General features: G+C 47.5%; 11 protein-coding genes across 11 annotated transcripts; 4 read left to right on the forward strand and 7 right to left on the reverse strand.

Moving 5' to 3' along the window:
* Window positions 1-328: 328 nt before the first annotated feature.
* PGRI_092540 (uncharacterized protein) lies at window positions 329-1,485 on the forward strand (the record flags this gene model as incomplete). Its single annotated transcript, XM_040796967.1, has 2 exons — window positions 329-376; window positions 433-1,485. The coding sequence occupies 2 exons, from the start codon at window positions 329-331 to the stop codon at window positions 1,483-1,485; spliced, it is 1,101 nt and encodes a 366-aa protein (XP_040650397.1).
* A 157-nt stretch (window positions 1,486-1,642) lies between these two features.
* PGRI_092550 (RTA1 domain-containing protein) lies at window positions 1,643-2,624 on the reverse strand (the record flags this gene model as incomplete). Its single annotated transcript, XM_040796968.1, has 3 exons — window positions 1,643-2,088; window positions 2,147-2,395; window positions 2,462-2,624. 3 exons carry the CDS (start codon window positions 2,622-2,624, stop codon window positions 1,643-1,645), a joined length of 858 nt encoding a protein of 285 aa, XP_040650398.1.
* A 467-nt stretch (window positions 2,625-3,091) lies between these two features.
* On the reverse strand, window positions 3,092-4,198 carry PGRI_092560 (NAD(P)-dependent alcohol dehydrogenase; the record flags this gene model as incomplete). Its single annotated transcript, XM_040796969.1, has 1 exon — window positions 3,092-4,198. The coding sequence occupies one exon, from the start codon at window positions 4,196-4,198 to the stop codon at window positions 3,092-3,094; it is 1,107 nt and encodes a 368-aa protein (XP_040650399.1).
* A 365-nt stretch (window positions 4,199-4,563) lies between these two features.
* On the reverse strand, window positions 4,564-6,398 carry PGRI_092570 (uncharacterized protein; the record flags this gene model as incomplete). Its single annotated transcript, XM_040796970.1, has 4 exons — window positions 4,564-4,761; window positions 4,828-6,030; window positions 6,087-6,167; window positions 6,219-6,398. The coding sequence occupies 4 exons, from the start codon at window positions 6,396-6,398 to the stop codon at window positions 4,564-4,566; spliced, it is 1,662 nt and encodes a 553-aa protein (XP_040650400.1).
* A 424-nt stretch (window positions 6,399-6,822) lies between these two features.
* On the forward strand, window positions 6,823-8,896 carry PGRI_092580 (Leucine Rich Repeat domain protein; the record flags this gene model as incomplete). Its single annotated transcript, XM_040796971.1, has 6 exons — window positions 6,823-6,969; window positions 7,026-7,157; window positions 7,219-7,329; window positions 7,429-7,556; window positions 7,610-8,150; window positions 8,201-8,896. 6 exons carry the CDS (start codon window positions 6,823-6,825, stop codon window positions 8,894-8,896), a joined length of 1,755 nt encoding a protein of 584 aa, XP_040650401.1.
* Window positions 8,897-9,392: 496 nt separating this feature from the next.
* PGRI_092590 (indoleamine 2,3-dioxygenase family protein) lies at window positions 9,393-11,166 on the reverse strand (the record flags this gene model as incomplete). The annotated part of the gene is made up of 5 exons (XM_040796972.1): window positions 9,393-9,608; window positions 9,663-9,965; window positions 10,025-10,185; window positions 10,250-10,566; window positions 10,673-11,166. 5 exons carry the CDS (start codon window positions 11,164-11,166, stop codon window positions 9,393-9,395), a joined length of 1,491 nt encoding a protein of 496 aa, XP_040650402.1.
* A 1,108-nt stretch (window positions 11,167-12,274) lies between these two features.
* Window positions 12,275-13,438, reverse strand: PGRI_092600 (Galactosyl transferase; the record flags this gene model as incomplete). Its single annotated transcript, XM_040796973.1, has 3 exons — window positions 12,275-12,939; window positions 12,989-13,278; window positions 13,332-13,438. 3 exons carry the CDS (start codon window positions 13,436-13,438, stop codon window positions 12,275-12,277), a joined length of 1,062 nt encoding a protein of 353 aa, XP_040650403.1.
* A 684-nt stretch (window positions 13,439-14,122) lies between these two features.
* PGRI_092610 (glycosyltransferase family 34 protein) lies at window positions 14,123-15,049 on the reverse strand (the record flags this gene model as incomplete). Its single annotated transcript, XM_040796974.1, has 1 exon — window positions 14,123-15,049. One exon carries the CDS (start codon window positions 15,047-15,049, stop codon window positions 14,123-14,125), a length of 927 nt encoding a protein of 308 aa, XP_040650404.1.
* A 1,074-nt stretch (window positions 15,050-16,123) lies between these two features.
* Window positions 16,124-16,450, reverse strand: PGRI_092620 (protein PET117; the record flags this gene model as incomplete). Its single annotated transcript, XM_040796975.1, has 2 exons — window positions 16,124-16,297; window positions 16,355-16,450. 2 exons carry the CDS (start codon window positions 16,448-16,450, stop codon window positions 16,124-16,126), a joined length of 270 nt encoding a protein of 89 aa, XP_040650405.1.
* A 272-nt stretch (window positions 16,451-16,722) lies between these two features.
* On the forward strand, window positions 16,723-17,388 carry PGRI_092630 (uncharacterized protein; the record flags this gene model as incomplete). The annotated part of the gene is made up of 6 exons (XM_040796976.1): window positions 16,723-16,725; window positions 16,777-16,815; window positions 16,873-16,906; window positions 16,976-16,984; window positions 17,049-17,149; window positions 17,221-17,388. The coding sequence occupies 6 exons, from the start codon at window positions 16,723-16,725 to the stop codon at window positions 17,386-17,388; spliced, it is 354 nt and encodes a 117-aa protein (XP_040650406.1).
* Window positions 17,389-19,192: 1,804 nt separating this feature from the next.
* Window positions 19,193-20,680, forward strand: PGRI_092640 (triglyceride lipase; the record flags this gene model as incomplete). The annotated part of the gene is made up of 11 exons (XM_040796977.1): window positions 19,193-19,208; window positions 19,338-19,391; window positions 19,442-19,682; window positions 19,743-19,752; window positions 19,802-19,803; window positions 19,858-19,946; window positions 19,998-20,036; window positions 20,100-20,229; window positions 20,280-20,516; window positions 20,567-20,601; window positions 20,655-20,680. The coding sequence occupies 11 exons, from the start codon at window positions 19,193-19,195 to the stop codon at window positions 20,678-20,680; spliced, it is 879 nt and encodes a 292-aa protein (XP_040650407.1).
* Window positions 20,681-20,885: the final 205 nt, after the last annotated feature.

Consider the following 20,885-nt stretch of genomic DNA (forward strand, 5'->3'; position numbering starts at 1 on the left):
AATGTTTCAGTTCAGACAAGCCTTTTTCGATTGTTTGATCGACAGGGTATGGTGACATAATCCTATACTTTCCCCGGGAACCCCCCCGAGGTCCCTCCGGCAATCCTGTTGCCTACCATCAAGAAAGAGAACCCTAAGACAAGAGCCTCATTTCTTCTTCTTCCAAAACTATGGAAAATCTAATAATTGAATGACTATGGCGCTCCGACGACCACATCGGAAATCTCGACACGGTTGCATGGAATGCAAAAGACGACGAGTGAAGGTACGAAATGAGAAAGAAAGAAAAGAAAAAAAAAAATTAGCCCACTCATTCGATTATAGTGCGATGAAGCTCGGCCATCCTGCACCAACTGCGCCAAGCGCCATTCCGAATGTGAGTATGGGTCGTCAACCTCCCTACTATGGGCAAATGAGTCCGACAGTGGACAGGCAGGCGACCCAGTACCGGCACTACGTTCATCCTTGAGTTCTACTCCAGGAACTGGAACAGGGGATCCCCTCGGAATCCTGGGTCAACTCGGCAACGAAAATGCCGCAACCCCAGGGGGGCCATCACTGAACCTTCAAGACCTGGAATTGATGATACAGTGGTGCAACACGACGTTCCACACACTGTCGCGTAACGAGATAACAGATCCAATCTGGCGCAATATAGTGCCCGAAGAGGCTCTCTCGCACCCATTTCTCATGCACGGTATCCTGGCCCTGTCAGCGCTGCATCTCGCTCGAACGGGGCCGGATCCGACCCGTCGCGCGTCATATCTCAATCGCGCCGTCGGTCACCAGAACCAAGCGCTGGCGCTGTTCAGGGAGCTTCTGGGTGACGTAACAGAGAGTAATGCCAAGGCGATGTTCGCCTTTGCAGGCATTGTGGTTATTTACACGTTTGCATTCCCGCATACGCCGGATGTGCAGGATCCGTGGTCCTGCATCGACGATTTGTACCAAGTTCTGGTTTTGACGCGCGGCGTGCAGCAGGTTATCCATTCGCCGCGAAACTTTACGGATTTTCTACGTGATAGTTCTTTTGGACCGATTTTGCGGACTGATGAAGTTGAGTCTCCGATTCCTGAGCATGCGGTTGCTATGCTCAAACAACTGCGCGAGGCGAACCAAATCTGCGGGTCACGGGATGTGAATCACGAAGTGCACGTTTATGAAGGGGCCATTCTGAATCTGGAGGAAATGCTCAGTTGGTGTTACAGCGGAATCAGGGCAACTACGATTGCCGGGAGGTTCGCGATCCGCTTGAAACCTCGGTTTATGGAGTTGCTGCGTGAACGAGACCCTTTGGCGCTAGTTATGCTAGCGCACTATGGTGTGCTCCTGCACTATTTGGAGCATCGCTGGTGCTTTGGAGACTGGTGTGTTAGGGTCTCGAAGGCTGTGTGGGCAATACTAGATGATCGGTGGAGGCCGCTGCTCCAGTGGGCAATGAGAGAGACTCTCGGTGTTAACTTTCTGGAACAGGTTAACACTTAACATTCTAAAGCATTTTTCTTATTTATATTCATATATACCCCAAATTCAAAGCGCCGAAACCACGGAAGGAATTCCATAACCAAGTCGAAAGAAAAAAAAAAAAAGAATTCGAATCCTGAATGATCCCACAATAATCACAAATCTCGATCCCAACGCGCTAAACCGCACTTGAGCCCTCCATGACCTTCAACCCGCCCATAGCCGTTACCACCTTTCCCCTCCCAAGAAGATAATTCACCTCGCTAGGGTGAACGATCACGAAAATGACCATCAACGCAAACATCAACAACCCATCAAAGACATAAATGAAAACCTCATTGCTCATGAGATAACCCTCCGTGCCCTGGACATACTCAACGACACGAACGATAGACCGAATGAGAACAAAAATACTGGATGAGTACAATGCCCACATATGCTTGCGCCATGGGTATTGATCCGCCACGGCATGAGCAGTGGGGTGAGAGCCCATGCGTTGCTGGAAGATGAGCGCACTAATCAAGAAGAAGCCAAAGAACACTATTTGCACGATGAGGCCGCCGATGATAACGTTCTGGCCGGTGCTCGCGGAGTTTGACGATGCGCTAACCATTATTCCCGCACCTGAGGGAGGATTAGCATTGAGCTAGTGAAGAAGATATAGAGGGGGAAGAAAACATACCAGAAGCCTGCATCAAGAAACTCAACACATCACCGGCCACGAATATCTTTGTTGTCCACCCAACGCGAATCAAGGAAAACTGTTCGCCCTTGACCATCACGATGATCCGACCCAGTTCCATGTAAATACTCGCTGCGAACAGCGCCGGCGCAACGAGCAGCAATGTGCTCTGCATGACATAGGGTCCGATGGTCCAATCGGGTGATTGTTTAGATGACATGGCGCGCCCGATATATCCAACGAGTTCAACTGCGATAGTGTTAGTACTGGAAATTTCTGAAGTTTGCTTAAACACGGGGATATGGTGGTACTTACAATATCCACCGATCACGAGCGGGATGAAGAACCATGTTCTCGTGCGGAACAAATGAAATGTGTGTAGTAAAGTGACAATTGCAAAGCAGACTATGAATACTGCTGCGGCAGGCAATGAAGGGTAGTATGTATAGGCTATCCAGCCGGCGTGAGAAGAAGACATCTTCTGTATGTATTGATGGGAGAGGAAAGACCAGGTTGGATTGAAGTAATGAATCAGAAAACAAAACTGAAAACCACGCTTATATACGTGCTATATCAGATTTTTCTATGAAAAAAAAGTTTCTAGGCAACCCCAATGCAAATTCGTCGAGTATCAGAATGAGAGCTCGTATACTCACATTTTCGTACTGATGTCCCGATATAGTTTAGTGGATGCCCACTAAACCCGATATGGTGCACGGTACGAGATACGAAAGTTTAAATCTTATTTTACTCAAGGTGGATCCATCCATAAGAGTTTGAAGTGGAGATACTATGTTCGTCCACGTTTTTGTAGAGATTATGCATCTCTAAGGGGAAATTATATCTCAAAGGGGAAATTATCTGGGTTCCTTTCAGTATATCCATGGATATCTAGTCAGATAACATCAAACTCGGGGTCCAATCTCATACTCCACATCTCCAACCTTACAACTTCGCCTGTTTACCCCCATTCTGTAGTACATACCGATACCTGGCCTTGCCCTCATGCATATCAACTAGAGCCTGATTAACATCCGCCATATCCCTTTTCTGGATCCAAGGCAACACCCTTTTCTCCGCAGCAAGAGCCAACATAGCCCGAATATCATCAGGCGAACCAATATTCGACCCAGTAACTTTAACACCCTTCTGAATAAGACTCCAAGCCATAAGCGGTGGCAATGCATCCTCCGGTGCACCAAGTTGCACAAAAGTACCATCGCGCTTAAGCAACCTCAGATACTGCGCAAAGGGCATATCATGCGCCGAAACCGTACACAAGATAACATCAAGCGAGCGCGAGTATTTCTTTGCCCACCCTTTCTCCTCACCCGTAGCAATAAACCCATCAGCCCCAAGCCCATCAACAGCATCCGCTTTCTTCCCGGACGACCGCGAAATAGCAACAACACGATCTGCCCCAAGCGCCTTAGCAAACAAAATCCCCAAATGTCCCAACCCCCCAACACCAATAATCCCCACCGTCTTCCCAGGCCCAACGCCGTACTTTCTCATCGGCGCAAACACAGTAACACCCGCGCACAGCAACGGCGCCGCCTCAGCCGAGGGCAGTGAATCCGGAATCCGGAATACGAAATGTGCAGGCCCGCGCCACTTCTCAGCAAACCCGCCATAAGACTTCGACTTGTCGCTATATCGTCCGTTGTATGTGCCTGTCATGCGGGAGCAGTAGCTTTCCTCACCGTCAGCGCAGGCTTCGCAGTCTGCGCGTAGACAGGCGCCGCTCTGTGCGCCAACGCCAACGCGATCGCCGAGGCGGATTGCGTTCGGGGTGGACTGGGATTCGACGGCGCTACCGAGGCGGGTTACTGTGCCGATTATTTCGTGTCCGACTACGCAGGGGTAGTCGCTTGGGCCCCAGCCTGAGCGTAGGGTGTGGATGTCGGTGCCGCAGATGCCGCAGTGGGAGATGGAGATTTCGACGTCGGTGGGCATGAAAGGTTTCGGGGTGTAGGTTGTGTATGTTAGAGGGCTTTTGGCGTCGTGAGCGACCCAGCCTTTGAAGGTGTCTGGTTTTGTGGGAGGGGTCATTGTGTTTGTGGTGGTTGCGCTGTGGAAATTTGCCGAGGTAGATGTTGTGATGAGGGATGGGATTGGGTAATTGGAAGCTTGTTCGTATATTCCTGGGTATACAGAATGAACTAGAGACCTTAGATTGGAGGGCCAATCTCTTATGAGGTTGAATGGGTCAAAGTAAAGGGAAAAAGAAACAAGCTTGATATAAGATGTGGAGAAGCCGAAGACAAAGTTACCGAGGTCCATTTTAACTCCGAAATGAAGATCCGCTATTAGGTTAAATTCATGTCGATCATACGCGATTTTGCAAAAGTGACTCCATATTTACATGCACTCGAAGTATGTACAGTGCAGACTAGTGGGGGGTATCAATTAATCTTTCACCGGGCCACGCCCATCAGATCGTCAAGCTCATCAGTGGTAAGAGTACTCCGACGCCGATTTGCCGGCCTGGACGCCTTCTCAGTTCGGCTTCTCTTTCGTGATTCGCGCTCCTTTTGTTCATTTTGAGCAGCGCGGGCCTCGTCCTCAACCGCGGCTAGTTTTTGGTGCACGGTTAATGATTCGTTGGGTTTGGGCTGTAGGGCGAATTAGTCCTTGGGATCTCGTTCGGAACATCCTGGGAAATGGTTCTCGTTGCATACCTGACGGGATTCTTTTGTTTCGGTCTTTCGCCTGGCTGGCCTGCGGGTCACAGTTTCGGTTTTGTAGGCTTTGATTTTGAGAGTCTCGTCATCGGTGGTGTCCACGCATGGCGAGCCTTGTAGACCTGGCGTGAATGAGACCTTCCGGGGGCGCTTTGTCATGGTGTTTTCACTCCGTTCCCTCAGAACGCGATCGGGTTGCTCTGGTACTTTGCGAATCTTGGACCTCATCTTCTGGGGATGGAGCATCTCGGGCTCGGGCGCCTTTTCCTCCGGTTCGCTCGTATCTTCCTCCTCATATTGGTCCTCCAGGATTGTAGGGATGGGATTAGACTCTGGCAAGCTTTGCATGCTCATGTCTTCGGTTGAGTTAATGCTAAGATCGAGATTCATGCCGCGCTTCAATTCGTCCGCTTGGATGGAATCCCCTCCATCTGCAAGACGACGCTGCCACCCACCCATCATGGTAACCGCCTGCTTCCACCGGGATTCCATCTTCACCCAGCCTTCCCGCAGTCTTTTGATCTCCTCGTCTCTCATCTCAACCTCTTCAAGAGGCACAAATGAGGGGTTGGTAAGCAGTGTTCGTAGATGCTCTAGCACTGCTTCCATTTGAATGGATAGTTCTTCACACGAGGTTGGAAGCGAAGTAACAGGTCCTGAAGAAGACTTCTGAGCTCCTACATTTGTAGTCATACCCAACTGCTCATTCTCACCGTTCCCATTCTCGGGCTGCGATAAGCCTTGTAGATCCTTCAAGGTACGAACAGTGCTTCGTGCCAGCTCAATTAGGGTATCATTCTCATCACTGAGATGCTGACATAACTCGGTCAAGAAGTCGGTCGTCTCCTGCTTTAAGCTATATCCAGGGTCGTGTACTCGTTCCCCACCGCTGGCCAAAAGACGTGATCGATCTGATGCAGGGTTGATATTGATAGTAGTCACACTCAGACCCTCGCGCTTGCCTCGTTGTCTCTCAGCCAAATGAGACTTGAGCTTCTGCATTTCCAAATCCCGCTTGCGAATATCGTTGGCACATTGGGCTCGGACTTGTTGGACGGTGCTCTTCATGCGTTGAACTTGTTCCTTGAAACTCCGGATGCTCGCTTCGGCGCTAGACATGTTCGACTTGAACGTGCGCTCCTGCGCCTCTGCCAGAGCTAGCGAACGGGTCAACTCGGATGTCTTCGCTTTCAATTTTCCCTACTCAAGTAAGGGATGTTAGCGCGCTGTGAGACATAAATATAGTGAACACATACGATTTCTGTGATCTGCTCCGCCTCACTGGCTTGCAGCGTGCGAATAGTCGTAGATAAGCTCTCGCGGTGTTCGGACTCGCGCTAGTATATGTCAGTCGCATGCCCAGGCGCACGTCAGAGCAGCACACGCACGTCTCGTCTCAACACTAAATCGTTGACCAAGTTGATCACACGAGCCATGGTGCCATCTGTCCCTCCATCTTCGTTTTCTGGGTCGGCAAAATCAATGGCGCGACCACCTTTTAACAGGCCTCTTGCTAGTAGGATATTGTTGACATAGGTCGAAGCTGCCTGCAGATTATGCGACTCCATGGCAGCGCTCACTGTCAATTGCAAATAACTCCGAATGCCGAATGGGGAAGAAAGTAAACACGGAAAGTACGGGAGACTGTTTATGCCATGTGTGCAGTTATTCAGACGGTGAGAAGAGGAGGTGTGATTCTGCCCGATTTATCGCGGAATTGTATTGGGATGCGTCAATTTATTATTCAGAGATCCCCAAGAGTTATTCGTATTGAAACTGATTCTTTATAGAAAGTCAGAGCAGCCAAATTTGTTATTCGAAGCAACATTCAATCATTTGATGGCAACATAGTGCGTTGGCATTTGCATAAACGCGTGGATATAACCCCTCATCCAACCATCACCACTTATTTGTCCCTTGCGTGGCATTAAACCTTCCACTTCTACCCCACTACTTAAATCTCACCAACCGCGTTTGCATCTACTTTTCATCATGGCTTCAAGGCCAGGTACGCACCTAGCACGTGGAGTAACATCCAAAAAGAAGGTTGACCTAGATAAAGCCGCTATTTTTCAACGGGCAGGCCAAAATGCCTACAAAGTTGGTGATCTCGAAGGCGCCATGAGGTCCTTCACCCAGGTACGTCCTATCTTGATTGTTCCATCGCAACTGATACTAATCATCCGTACATCTAGGCGTTGGCATTAAATGACGATGATACTAGCATTCTGGATAATCGTGCTGCTACGTATTGCAAGCTGAAGCTATACAGCCAGGCCCGTGCTGATGCTAGAGCGATGGTCAAGCTTGCACCCAATGATGACCGTGTAAGCATCCACCTCAATGCTTATTTCTCAATTATGGATGCATGACTGACTCTGGACGAAGGGATACCTTCGCTTGGCCAAGATCCTGTGTTTAGATGGGAACTTTGACAAGGCCCGTGATATCTACGAGTATGCCCTTCAAAAACTTCCAGCTGATCACCCAGGCCGCAAGGTATGTCTTTATCACTATTCTGTTCACCAATATCTTTAACTTTTCTCACAATATTTTCTCTCTCACTTATTTTTTCACCCCAATACTAACTATCTCCAGGCCCTCACGCAGTTGCTCAAGAAATTGCAGGATAAGCTGGCAGGAGGAAATAGGCGCGACCCATTTACAGCCCTGCCACTGGAGATTGCGATACTCATCCTTCAGTGCTTTTCCTTCAAGCAGATTGTGTAAGTGTTCAATCATCACTTCTAAAATCTCACCAGCTCATTCCGGCATATAGGGCGATTCTACGCGTCTGCAAAGGATGGGGCCAATTCCTTAGCGGTCTGCCCAGCTTCTGGATGCATGTTGACCTCACCGGAGCTAGATCTCGGGTACCTTGGACATCTGTCCGAAACTACATCCATCGATCGCGGGCACAACTGACAAATGCCACCATTGGAAATCTTGTTCCCTCTACTACACCTAAAGTACTGGACATGCTAAGCAGATGCCCCAACCTAGAGCACCTGGAGTTGATGGTTCAACACAACCAGCCCAAAGAATTCTACACGAAAATCAAGGATTTTGGCCAACTGAAAAGTATTGTCTGTGGTGCAGATATCAACCTTTCACACGCATGTGTTGGGAGTATTTTATCTACCCTTTCGAAACTAGAGAAAGCTGTTTTTCTCCGTGTTTGGGATATTCCTACCGGAAGGCCCCGGTCCACATCGACGTGGCCTCAACATCTTCCCAATATGAAAAGTCTAACCATTTCGTCTTCACAAGAAACCCCCCATGTCTTAAGTTTCCCGGATGTACTTACGGGACTGGGATCGGTAAGTTTTCTCTGGATTTGATATCTAGGTCCTATGCTAACAGGATTAAGTCTGTATATCCTAATCTAGAGGAGTTTCGGCTGCTCTGGGACCCCGCGCAACCACGATCATACCGGTTTGATCCGGTACAGGAGGGTCAACATCTTCCCCCACTTCGCACACTAGAACTTTGTGGCGCAGCTATCGTACATACCTTTTATTCAATCCTTCCAACAAGCCTTGAGACCCTACGCTTGTTTTCAGGGTCCATGGATCCTCCTCGCCTTGGAATTTTTTTGACACCAGGGCAGAATCAACTTCCAAACCTGAAGACCCTGGTATTCAATGACACGCCATGGATCAACCCCTCCACTCTCTCCTTGTTCCTACTTCATTCTAAGGCCCCCCTCCGAACACTTCATGTGAACCTATGCCACAACATCGATGCTCATACCTTCATTAATATCCTCCTTGACGTCAAAAGAGAGAACCCAGCACTGCAACAAATAACTGAAGTGGGAGTTGTCTGCATGCCTGGCATGGACGATGGCAGCATCGGTTATCTGTGGGCGGCATTGCCGAACTTGAAAATCCTTGACTTGTCGCAGACGAGAATCACCGGCTGTGCCATTCGCATGATCGCGGATGTCCGGAACAATGAAACCGACTCTCCAAAGGTTGAGGGCTTAATCATCAAGGGATGTGATGATGTGTCTCGTGATGCTATTGAGTATGGACGGCAAATGGGACTCAAGATTGTCACTTAAGAGCTTTGCATATTTGGATACTTTTCTTTAGCGTTTTGACAATAGACAATCTCCTAGGGCATTACCCTTGCTCAATAGATGAGCTTAATATGAAATTGATCTCGAAGCTGCCTTATTCATCCATATTATGTTTGACGTATCGTAAGCTGGGGCTTATTAGTCTGCCTCAAGGAAAGAAAGGGCAAACTATTTAGCACAGACCCATACATGGGCATCATCTGATGCAAAATATAAAGGTTAAACTCTTTCGAGCTTGCGACTTTGACCTTGCTACCCAAGAATTATAGTCCTACAATTGGAATTTCGTACTTAGAAAACAGGAATAGAGCATGTGCCAAGCAAAAACTGTGAAACATCGGCTTGAATTGATAAATAGTCAAGATAACCTCGGAAACCGACAGTTACACACACAAAAATTGAAGACAACACGGTTTTACACCCTAGAGCAGTTTCAAAATCTAAAGCAAAAGACAATACGAAGATCAAAACCAGCAATCTAAACCCCCCGTTCCTGACACCACCTCTCGACCTCCCTAGCCAACTTCTCCTTCTGATCACGCACAAGCTCCATCATAGGCTCAACCTGCTTCCTGTGCGAGGCAATAAGATCCTCCTTACCATCGACAACCGCTACACCATCCTTCGGCGCAAGGTTATCATCATAGATTTTGACCATGAGCTCCATAACAGCGGAAAGTTGATTGGGGAGCCACTGAACACCGAAGCAATTAGCTTGACTCAAACGGAGAGATCAGATTTCACTTACAGTTACAATGGGGCTACCGCCAGTAGCGGTAGGATGAGGCGTGCGACGAATGATATACTCACGGGCGAACAACCAGTGTCGCCAGCGGAAACTGCGGATGTGGTTCAGCGTGCGCAGGAAGAGGACTGCAGTCTCCGAATCTTGGACGGCATAGTTCTGGACGCCGATTTCTTCAGACTTTTCGCGGATATAGGTCAGGAATTCGCGGTGTGGGAGGGGACGGTAGGCACGGAACTCGTGGAGAATTTTAGTGAGGGGTGTTTCGGGCATGGGGATTTCGCAGAGGTGATCTAGGAGGGGAATCTAGGGTGCGGTTAGTTTGAGTTGGTCCTTATTTTCCTTTTCTTGGTTGGATTGCTTACAATGCTGTCGTTGGCGCCGCTCTCGCCGCGGAAGTAGAGGGGTTTGTTGTCTTCGCAGCCTTCATAAACCACGCCGTTGGGGAACATGGATTGGTTGGTGATGCCGAAGATGAAGACGCGGAAGGAGAGGTATTCCGATGGCTTGGAATTACCCCACATGTCTATTTTAATGTCAGTTTGGAATGTCTAAAAGATGGAGCCTTCGGAGTAATTAGGGTTGCATACCTTCCATGGATGCTTCAATTTTCTCCATCGACTTTAGGATCTCGCGGAATCCATCGTTGATTTCCTGTCGGGAGCCATGCTGCTCGAGGGAATCAACCACCTTCAAGACACCGGCGATGAGAGGGCCGGTCTCCTTGACCATGTCGACGTGAGTCAGGATGAAGCCTGCCTCGGAGCTCTTAGGGTCAAGACCCTTCTCGAAGGAGCGAATCAGACGAAGGTTCGAGTACTCGCTCAGACCCTTGGCAGGGTCGGCAACGGTATAGTTGAACAACGCATAAGAAGCAGCATATGACATGAAAGGTGGTAGGTTCAGGCTAGGGATGATTGTTAGTTGTAGTGTTGGCATATGGTGAAGACGGTATAAATATAATTCACAAATGGGGAAGCAATAAAAGGATGGTAAGGAAATAGGAGACTTACATCTCAGCACAGCGATACATGGGGCGGGCAATAGACTGGGGCAAAACATCACGACCAAGTCCATAGCCACCCTCCGGGTCCTTGTTCCAGTGTTCCCAGCAAGGCTCGAGCAGGTAAGACGAGGCCAGGAAGGTATAGTCCCGGAAGACCGCAGCAATAGTAAAGCGATCATGCGAGCCATCGGCGAGAACCAGCTTCTCAACCTCATCAGTCAGGTCGGTAAGCTCGGCCTTGACAGCAGGGCCAAGCTCATAGGTAGCCAACAGACCAGGCTTGCCATCGAGTCTGACGACAGGGAGACGGTTGACCAGGGACAGCAGGGCACTGAAAGCCTCTGGAAGTTCAACAGGGGCAGTCTCATAGGGCAAGAACCCTGTCTTGGTGGTGATGGTGAAAGGGTCCAAGGAGTGGGAGATAGATGAAGGGTCATCATGGATATGAGGGAACCGCTTCAGGGTAGCAGGGGAGGGGTAGGGCACATTGGTTCGAGTCATGATGATGTGAGATGAACCAAATAGAAAGACAACTCTAAGCCTATGTGGATGGAACAAAGATGTGTTGGGGTAGTATAGGGAAGAGTGTGGATGTATAAGCCAAAGACTAAGTCAACAGCCTAGGAAGTTGGGGAAATGGGTAAAAAATGATGAGGAAGTAGCCAGAAGACTTTGGGAGATGAAAAGAGAACTGAATTCTTGAGGATTTGTGCGGGTGAGGAGCAGATTCTTATAATACTTTGAGGCCGGTAACAATTCCGGCCTCAAGCCCACATTACGAAAGAGAATAGGAGATAGCGTGGGCCAGGTGACATCCGGTGCTGCATGACGGAAATTAGTTTTATATATCTTATATAGCATCTGAGGTACTTTATACGAGTATTTTCAGGTAGAATAAGATATTTTGACATCCATCTCGACTTCTAGATGAACTATACAATTGCCCAGTGAGAGAGGGCAGAGGACGGTCACGGGGTGGCGCTAGTCCCGATATAGCATGGGCTTTGAAGGGCGAATTGACTGCTTTGCCTGGGATTTGATAAAAGATTATGGTGGCTGATGCCAAATTGAGTGTTTAAAATGCTTATAATGATGAAATTGGCCATTCAGTGATGAGTTATATAGATGAATGGCCAAATGTGGTCTACTCAAGTCATGATGTATGTCCTATAGTCCATGCGCTGCCAAGCCGAGATCCCCAGATCTCGCATTTTGATTGGACGATAAGTACAAATTTTAACTTCCCTAGCGTTCGGAGGCCGGAATGCTACCGGCCTCCGACAGTAGCCGGCCTCATTGTATGTGCTGGGCAGTTTTGATATAGGACAGGCCGCTAATTTGGTATGACTTGTGTGATACATTGTATTTATAGGAAGTCCCATGAAGCAAATATTAACCTAGGACAGCTTCATCTGAATCATCTCTCTGAAACTTTTATCATCTTGATACTCGACATTTCCATATAGTATATATAGAAGCGAACAAAAGAACCTATCGTACATTTGCTCCCCCAAAGTACACAGCCAATTTAGTGATCCCTCCATGTGTTATATACCATGCGACTAAATGCAAATGTTTTCCCAGTGCATCCTTTCCTTCCATATAGGTTTCATGCAAATGCACGCTCAGTCCTATTCACCACCACAGTACGAGAATTGCGATAAAAGGTCGCATGCAACTGCGGCAAAAAATATTGCAAGACCGCATCCTCCACAGCAGCTGGAAGCGATGTCTTGTCACCCCAATAGTGCCTCACGAACTCCCCAATACATCCGGTAGATGCGACTTCCGGGCACCCATTTGCTTCTGCACATGACAAGACCCGAATATCTTCCGATCTGTTGAAGTCATACCTAACATGGTTCCCAAATGCAGCTTGCTCATGTGGCCATTCCCGACCCCATCTGCCGCAGTCTGCATAGCGCGTTTCAGCGGGACAAGTCTCCCATGCCTCAAAGAGTGCTTTAGTACGAGGGCTTTGCTGGGCAATAATAAAGCCGGTATTGAGAAGTGTTCGGCCATTCCAATCATGGTTGTGGGGTTCTTCTGGATCGAGCGCCATGGCAACTAGAGTCTCCGGAGTTATCTCCCAGTAGTTGAATAGCCATTCGAGGGGTAGATTTGGATAGTGAATCATAGCATCTGCATCTATGAATACGATATATTCATAGTGCTTCAGCGCTTCTTTGATCGCAGTGACTTTGGTCCATGTTCCAGTCAGCCCAATTGCCCTGGGTATTTGGACTAGTCGGTAGTCGTAGCCGTGAATCATTGCTACGCCCGTCAGTCATAAGTTGAAACAGATAGAAGTGTGACTATTTACCGAACATGAAGTGGTTGAGTCTACCACTAGTATCTGGGGGGAGTTCGGTTGCGTTCAATGGAGCTTTGCTCAAAAGTCCTTTAGGGCCATCAAGATTGCGACTGTCGACGTCCAAAATGAGGACCTTCTTTCCTAATGGTTCGGTGAACCTCAGTGGTTCTGATAGCCAAAATTCTTTCCCTGTGTGGCCAATGAATATGGTTCTAGTAATGGGGTGTATATAAGGACTGTATAGTTTGTGGACCGTGGAGGAGGGTGAGGAGCTTTCAACAGCCCATCGGAAGTATTTTCTAGGCCAAAATTAGTGTTCAATTACAATAGTATTGTCTGAATGGGCTCTTACTGGGATGTTTGATTAATAAATACACTGTTCGAATAGTAGTAGACCAAAAAGAACGCACACACCATCAGACTCGAAACAAAGACGGCGCTGATTCGGCGAGGAAACATAAGTCCTGATCCTGGACGCATGGAGATGATGAATTACAAATGGAGTTCTTGGTCTGTAGCTTTGACATAGTCCACGGGTATGTGATTGATATGACATAATGTTGATGAAGTAGGTATGAAATATCTACCAAATTTCCTCTGCCCTTCCATCTAAGTGCTCACCTCTTGCTGCTTTTTACTCGGTAGAGCAAAGAAGTTTGACTAATTCTCATTCCCAGCTTGATTAGACAACTTATATAGTGTGTCATTGACTAAAAGCTATTCGAATATATTTCCGTTCCGACAATGTTCCTCCTTTTTGTCCGAACCTCCATCTCTTCGGTTCATAGTTCAATTGCAAACGATGGAAGCTGATGATTATAATACGCTGCAGCTCATTCCACAGCTGGCTGTCTAAGCGAAGATCCCCATGCCAAGTGCCCCATCGCATGTGAATGAGTATTCGGTCAGCAAGAGCAGTGCCAAGCCACCTTAAACTCTTCTATGATGTTGGAAATTGGGGAGTGTGGTCAATTTGGTCTATGTTATATGGAGAGCTCCTCATAGATGTCCAGGTAAAGTCTGGAGAGAACGAACCAGCAAGGAAATTTGCTAAATAGACAAAGGGTCTGAAATACTAACAAAGCATTGTGAACCAGCTAATAGCGAATTATCCCACATTGAGCATGAATCTTCAACAAAAGACTATGCCATCCCAATCAACGCATTAAGGTCCTGGGTCTGTTGCTGTACCAGCTCCATATTGTCTGATTTCTCACGCAATATATTCTTGAGTGCACCGGCTGTCTCATTGGTACTCCGAGATAGTGCCTCACCAGACACCCCAGACAGCAGTTTCTTTTCTGCAGACTTGATACTTTCCTTCGCACTTCGAATCTGCGACCAGTACATTGTAGTCTTGTTGATATACCCAGTCTCCTCAAGAGGCAAGTTCCACTCTTGAGGAGTCGTCTCGACAATATTCAGCCATTTAGCCATGTGCGGCCATCGGCGCTCCTCTAGACCCGGGAAGTGCACGAGAAGATCTCCTCTTTTGCCTTCATAGGCCCAGTCCCATTCATAAGTGTTGATCCATGGCCGTGGCAGGTAAGAAACTCCATCTGCATAACCCTGCCCTTTTGGACCCCCGGTCGTCTTGTTGAGAACACGTCTCATGCTTTCCTGGTCGGCAGATCGACCGAGGTCAATATTAGGCAGATAAAGAGGGTAGCCCAATGTTTCGGTAAGAAAACTTATCATCCAAGGATGGACATGGAGGAACATAATCCCCGTATTAAGGCCGTTTTGGTCTTGACTTGCCACCAGATGGATATCTTTCAGGTCTGATGGCGGAAGGAAGATCTCCACGGGAATATCGTTGTTCAGTATAATTGAGTCTGCATCTACCCACCTGCAAAAGTCAGTATCTTTCAATAACATGCAGAAGAACATGATATACATTAACCACTCTATTCTCTCGCCGGCTGGCTTGGCCATTTCACTGATCACCAGTGATAGAAGATAGCTCGGCTTGTTCCAAAATCCGATCGAGATATCCTGTCGCAGGATATGCATGGGGTAGCCCCATCGTTTCCCGTGGCGTTCATGGCTTTGCAGCGCTCTTTCGTACATGTGGTTCGTCTCTCCGTATAGCATGGATACTTTGGCGACTCTTTGCAACTTGTTGCTAGAAGCATAATCTGATTCCTGGATATAAAAGAGTTTGTAGGATTTGGTAGTAACCCAAAAAGCACATATCACTGATAGAAATATCAGGATGCTGTAGAAGGGTCGTTGTTTGAATGCCATTGGGTGTGAAATCATGGCCGACATCACCGCGTAGGTATCTGACTTTTCATGGTAGATGGAAGATAGAATAAATGTTTTCTTGTAATATGAGACGGTTGCCAGATGAAGAGTTGAAATGCTTGATTGGTGGTTCTTGAGTTGTATGAATTCATACTTCCGGATTGGGAATGCCGTTTTCGGCCACATGGAATCTTACCGACGAATAAAGTCCAATTAACTTCATTTATAAATAGATCTTAGTTTGATCATTGTACGGAGTAAGAAAAAGCTCATTTATTCTAGAACCCATGAAAATGGGTTGTGCTGCGTACGACCCACTACCCACATGGCAGGTATGAAGCCCACAACGGTGACTTGCAGGAAGATCGAGCAGATGGATGTTCGGTGCAGGTTGATGATAAGAAGCAATGTCTCCAGCTCTCCAAAGAAACATTCATGCGACTGACGGCAGCACCTGATAGATTATAGAGCATTGAACTGACCATTCAAATTGCATGACCCCATCGTAATATTATAAACCAAAAAACGTACTAACCGAGCCTCTAGTTATTGCCAACGCAGCGTTGTATATGTCATTGAGCCCTAGGCTCCATTGAGATTAAAAAAAAACCAAATTACTTGGAAACTACAACATTGACTATAGGAGATCGGCAAGACAATACCTAAACTAGTAGAGGGACGATGTCATATTATATGGTACAGATGAGGGCATATTATACACCACACGTTTCGAATATTTGTACATCGCAAATACAAACAACTTTTAACTCCTTGTTCCCATGCATTGGTGACCTGGCCGCCGTTGATTTCATTGATATACCAGAGCGCATCCAGATTGAATCGCAAGCTGGAGCACGCATAAGCATACACCACAATATCCACAGTAAAACTTTTCCATTATGACCCTGTACTCGTGTTCTGGCTGGTTGTATTTGAGTCGCCGGTGGTGCTGTGTACCGTCTGGAGCTTAAGGTACTCCTGTTCGAGGGCCTTTTGCATTTCAAAGTCGGCCTGGCGTTCTAGTCGGATACGTTGCTTTTCCATATCACGCTCAACGCCTCTGTGCATAGCCTAAAATCACAAAAAGTAAGTATTCACTAGTCATAGATAACCTCAGCTGTAACATACCGCTCTATCTGCCTCTTGTGCCCAGTGGACAAACCAGACAATACCCATTGTGCCGAGGCCAGTGGCTGCCAATGTAAGTTTTGATGCGCGAGACATGGCAGGACAAGTGATAGCACAGCTCGACACAAAGGTTCAACGGGCAATGACCACAAACAATGTTTTGGCTTGTTAGCTGTTCATTAAATGGACCGCCCGGGATCAATCGATCACCGGGCGGCGTTTGATGGCAGAACCCCCCACCGCTCTGGGGAACGATGCGTGGCTCCGATCGACCTAGGCTCAGAGCTCCAGACTCGCCGTTTAATCGTCCCTATCCAGCCTTATTTTCCTTCTACCCTGTTTCCAAAGCTGAGAGGTTTCTAGCAAATATGGTGAGCAATCTATATTGGGATTGGTGGCCAGCTGCTAACGGTGAACAACAGTCGGCTCAGAACTCCGCGGGCATTCAGACCCTCCTCGATGTACGTCTTCGTTGTATGTTGAGCGCAGCATTGAGATACTAATTACGGAGCTATCAGGCTGAGAGAGAGGCCCAGAAGATTGTGCAGAAAGGTAAGTCCAACTTATGCTTACCCCTCATCGCTGGCTATCACAGACACTAATACGTCACATTACATTTAGCCAGAGAGTGTACGCAATACGAACTTACCTGTCATCATTTGCTCCATCGAACTAACTATTCGCAATCATACAGACCGTACCCAGCGGATAAGAGACGCCAAGTCAGAGGCCCAGAAGGAGATCGAAGAATACAGGAACCAGAAGGAAGAGGAGTACAAGAAGTTTGAGGGCGAGGTGAGATACAGCTTCTAAATGGCGGCCATAACAGGAGACACCCACAGTTCTAAGCTGACTGGTCTCATTAGCACTCAAGCGGATACAAGGTATCTGAGGAGGAGGCCGACAAGGAAGCCGAAGCCAAGCTCCAGGAGATCAAAGACGCCGGCAAGAAGCAGGGCGACAAGGTGGTCGCAGACCTCATTCGCGTGACGACTGACGTCAAGCCTGAGGCATCGGAGAAGATCAAGGCGTAATGTAGATATCCTGGGTCATCTTTTCTTTCCTCGCGTGTATGCGCTTGCGTGTCTGTTCCTCGATATCCAATATCAATTTATTTTTGGTTTAATTCTGTGTATATGATGTGGATGGACATTACTGGAGTTGGAACACGCACGTCTGATGCCTATCCCATGGTGTTCCTGGGGGTCTGACTTGAATCAAGGCTTTTCGATATGCGGCAAGTTTTAGTATTGATCGACAAATCAGTCATTCGTCCTTACTGACCCAGCCTACCACAGCCTATTATAGAGGGCTATGTTTCGACCAACTTCAAATATATCACTGGTCCATTAAGTCAGACAGTACTCCCCGATATCCGTACGTATTCTTACTCGGCACAAGAGCACGACATCGAGAGGCGCAGGACGATCCACTGCGCTGGCTGAACCCAGAGAGCGTTTTAGTACTTATCCCTGTCGAATGGATCTAGGGCAACGAGTCACCACTTCATCCTACCTGCCTTCCTTCTGGGCCACTCCCTTCCTCCAGCAGTTTGATCGCCCTAACAACAGGCAATCGCGGCACAGGAAAATATATTTACAGTTTCCGTTACTGCTGCGGTTTCTGTCTCATTGCAACAGCCTTGGAGTATGCCTTGACTACACTCTCCCATCGAATGGCTACAGTTGCTCCATGTGAGAGAGCGGCTGTGCAAGCACGCTACTTGTGGTGCTTGCCAGTTATATCTACGATGTAACGTGTCCGAATGCAAGAAATGAGGCTTTCGGGAACTATGATCTCAGACAGTTATAAAGAGCCCTTGGGACAAAAGTTTCCTGCGGACACCAGCGGCTTTATCCTGAGAATCATTGTCTCAAGTCTACTTCTTTTCCCGGTTATCTTGAGGTCTGCATATTGGTATCCCTTCCGAGAAACGTCGGTCAAGATGGAGGGATCTACCCTGCAGCCTACCGAGAAGTCCAGATTGGAGTTCTACAGGGACTATGAGCCTTTAATTCGCCGTCGATTTGTCGGCGGACCTTATATACAGTCAGACAGGGAGAGACCAATAAAGCCATGGGAATCAACAGACTCTGGACTACGTTACCGACTATCTCAGTGGGAGCGAGTGGTTCAACGTGGTTCTCAGTGGGCCAAAAGGGTGATTGGATGGAAGGAACCGGGACAAGCCACTACAGAATTGCTACAAGAGATGAGGAGGTACATATTTATTAAACAATTGTTCCAACCCCCCTCGAGCGTTTTACACCTAGTCATAGTAACTAACCTTCTCCGTCATAAAATAGATACGCCCACCATTACGACTGCCCCTGAGTCTTCGTGTTTGATTCAGGTGTGCTTGTAATTCAATTCCGAGCTAATTCTTTGGATGATATTCTAAGCGCACAGTGGGCTATGATCGCTCTTGGATGCCTTGCACGAGTCCTTTTATGTTAGAAGCATTTCAACAATTAGCTCTCCGTGGCTGGTATCGTGTCTCAGCGGCATGGTCAAGTCTGTGCTTCGATGTAGTCGGGAGGCAGTCTTCGAACATACGAATATTGGCCAGGCTCTAGCGTTTGAATTTTGTCTATTATTAGAACTTGGAATGATTGATTCTTGCTTTAAACCCTCCCCACGTAAAAAAAGGCACTCATGGTAGTGTATAACTGCGAGATTAGCTAGCTGAGTGCACATCTTTTTGGTCTTACGCAAGCTACGCGATTGGAGTAATTGAGGTATAGTTCACTTTTGGCCTGAGGCACCAACCACGTTTTCCCATTGCGTCATTCCGCGCCAGATCTCATTCGACAACCTATCTGCAGACGAAGCCGAACAATGAACTATGCAATTCGTACGCCGAATGCACTCAAACGGTCTTCAATCGCCTGCTATTCATACCTTCAAACTATATGTCACTCTAACAACAGGTGGTATCATGGGTCTTCATATAGACCCAGACCAACTCTCGACCCACGATTAGAGGACCATGGCAAAGTAATCGTCGATGAGTACTCTATCATCCGTGATAAATACGGTTTGTTTCTTTTGATTGAATCGTGTCGATATTTGCTGACTCGCGGTTAGCTGCCCCAAAATACCCTGTCGTTCTCGCCCATGGCTTGCTGGGGTTTGATGAAATACGCCTTGCTGGTCCATATTTACCCGGCGTTCAGTACTGGCGTGGAATTAAAGAGGCACTGACAGCGCGAGGTATTGAAGTTATTACGGCGACAGTGCCCCCGTCGGGCTCTATTGAGGCACGGGCTGAACAATTGACCCGAAATATCGAGGCCGGGGCTCGAGGGAAAGATGTTAATATCATTGCGTATGTTACCTTCATCTCCTAGTTCCATGTATCGGCATGTTCTGACTAACTTCTGTATAGGCATAGCATGGTGAGACCCCTCAATCGCTACGATGGAGTTAATGCTTACCTATGATTAGGGGTGAGATATATCAAGAGGATCGTACTATACAGCGCAAGCTAATAGATTGTAAAGTGGTCTGGATTCGCGATATATGATTAGTCACATACGACCGGAGAAGTTCAAAGTCTTGTCTCTGACCACTATTGCATCTCCACATCGAGGTCTGGCACGACATTGATTTTTCGTTCGCTTTCCTGCTAACTGTGTAGCAGGATCATCTGTGGCGGACTACGTACTTGACCAAATTGGAGGTTTGTCACTATTGAAACTCTTACTGGGATATCTTAGATGATAACATTTATTGTTTTGTGTAGCCGATCGCCTACCACAGATCTACTATGCCCTTAATCGACTAAATGTCGAGACCGGTGCATTCGCTCAACTGACACGAAAATACATGACCGAGACCTTTAATCCCAATACCCCAGATGTGGAAGATGTCAGGTAAGTGCCATATATTTTTTTCCACTTTACGCCCTGCCAACATGTCCCAGATATTTCTCCTATGGAGCAGCAGTGGATCCAAGTATATGGTCCGCTTTTCGGCTTTCACACCGAGTACTTGCGGAGATCGAAGGACCCAATGATGGCCTAGTCAGTGTGTCTAGTAGCCGGTGGGGAGGCGATGCAGGGTACAAAGGAACCCTTATGGGCGTGAGCCATCTAGACTTGATCAACTGGACCAACCGGCTCAAGTGGCTAGTCGGCGAAGTGACAGGCAACAGGCGAAAGTTAGTTGACTGCGCATTGTATTTTTGGAGTTAGGCTGATGTTCTTGCAGGTTTAATGCCATCGCATTTTACTTGGACATTGCAGGTATGTGTTACAGCCTGGTCAGCTTACTTGAGACTAACAAGCCTGTTCACTAGACATGCTGGCAAAGGAGGGACTTTGAGAAAACAAACCCAGATATACAGCCCTACAGTGGATTGCTGTGGGTCGGATTTGATATGGAAATTCTGGTGCCTGGAGTGGAAGTTCCGGGTATTTCCCTTCCTTTTGCCTACATATGGACATATTTTTTGTACAGTGAAATCATTTAGTAAAGTACATAGATTATTCAATTTCGAAATGATTTATCAAAATAGACATGGCCCTCG

This window comes from Penicillium griseofulvum (genome assembly GCF_001561935.1).
Source record: "Penicillium griseofulvum strain PG3 chromosome Unknown contig_13, whole genome shotgun sequence".
NCBI classification, from domain to species: Eukaryota; Fungi; Ascomycota; class Eurotiomycetes; order Eurotiales; family Aspergillaceae; genus Penicillium; species Penicillium griseofulvum.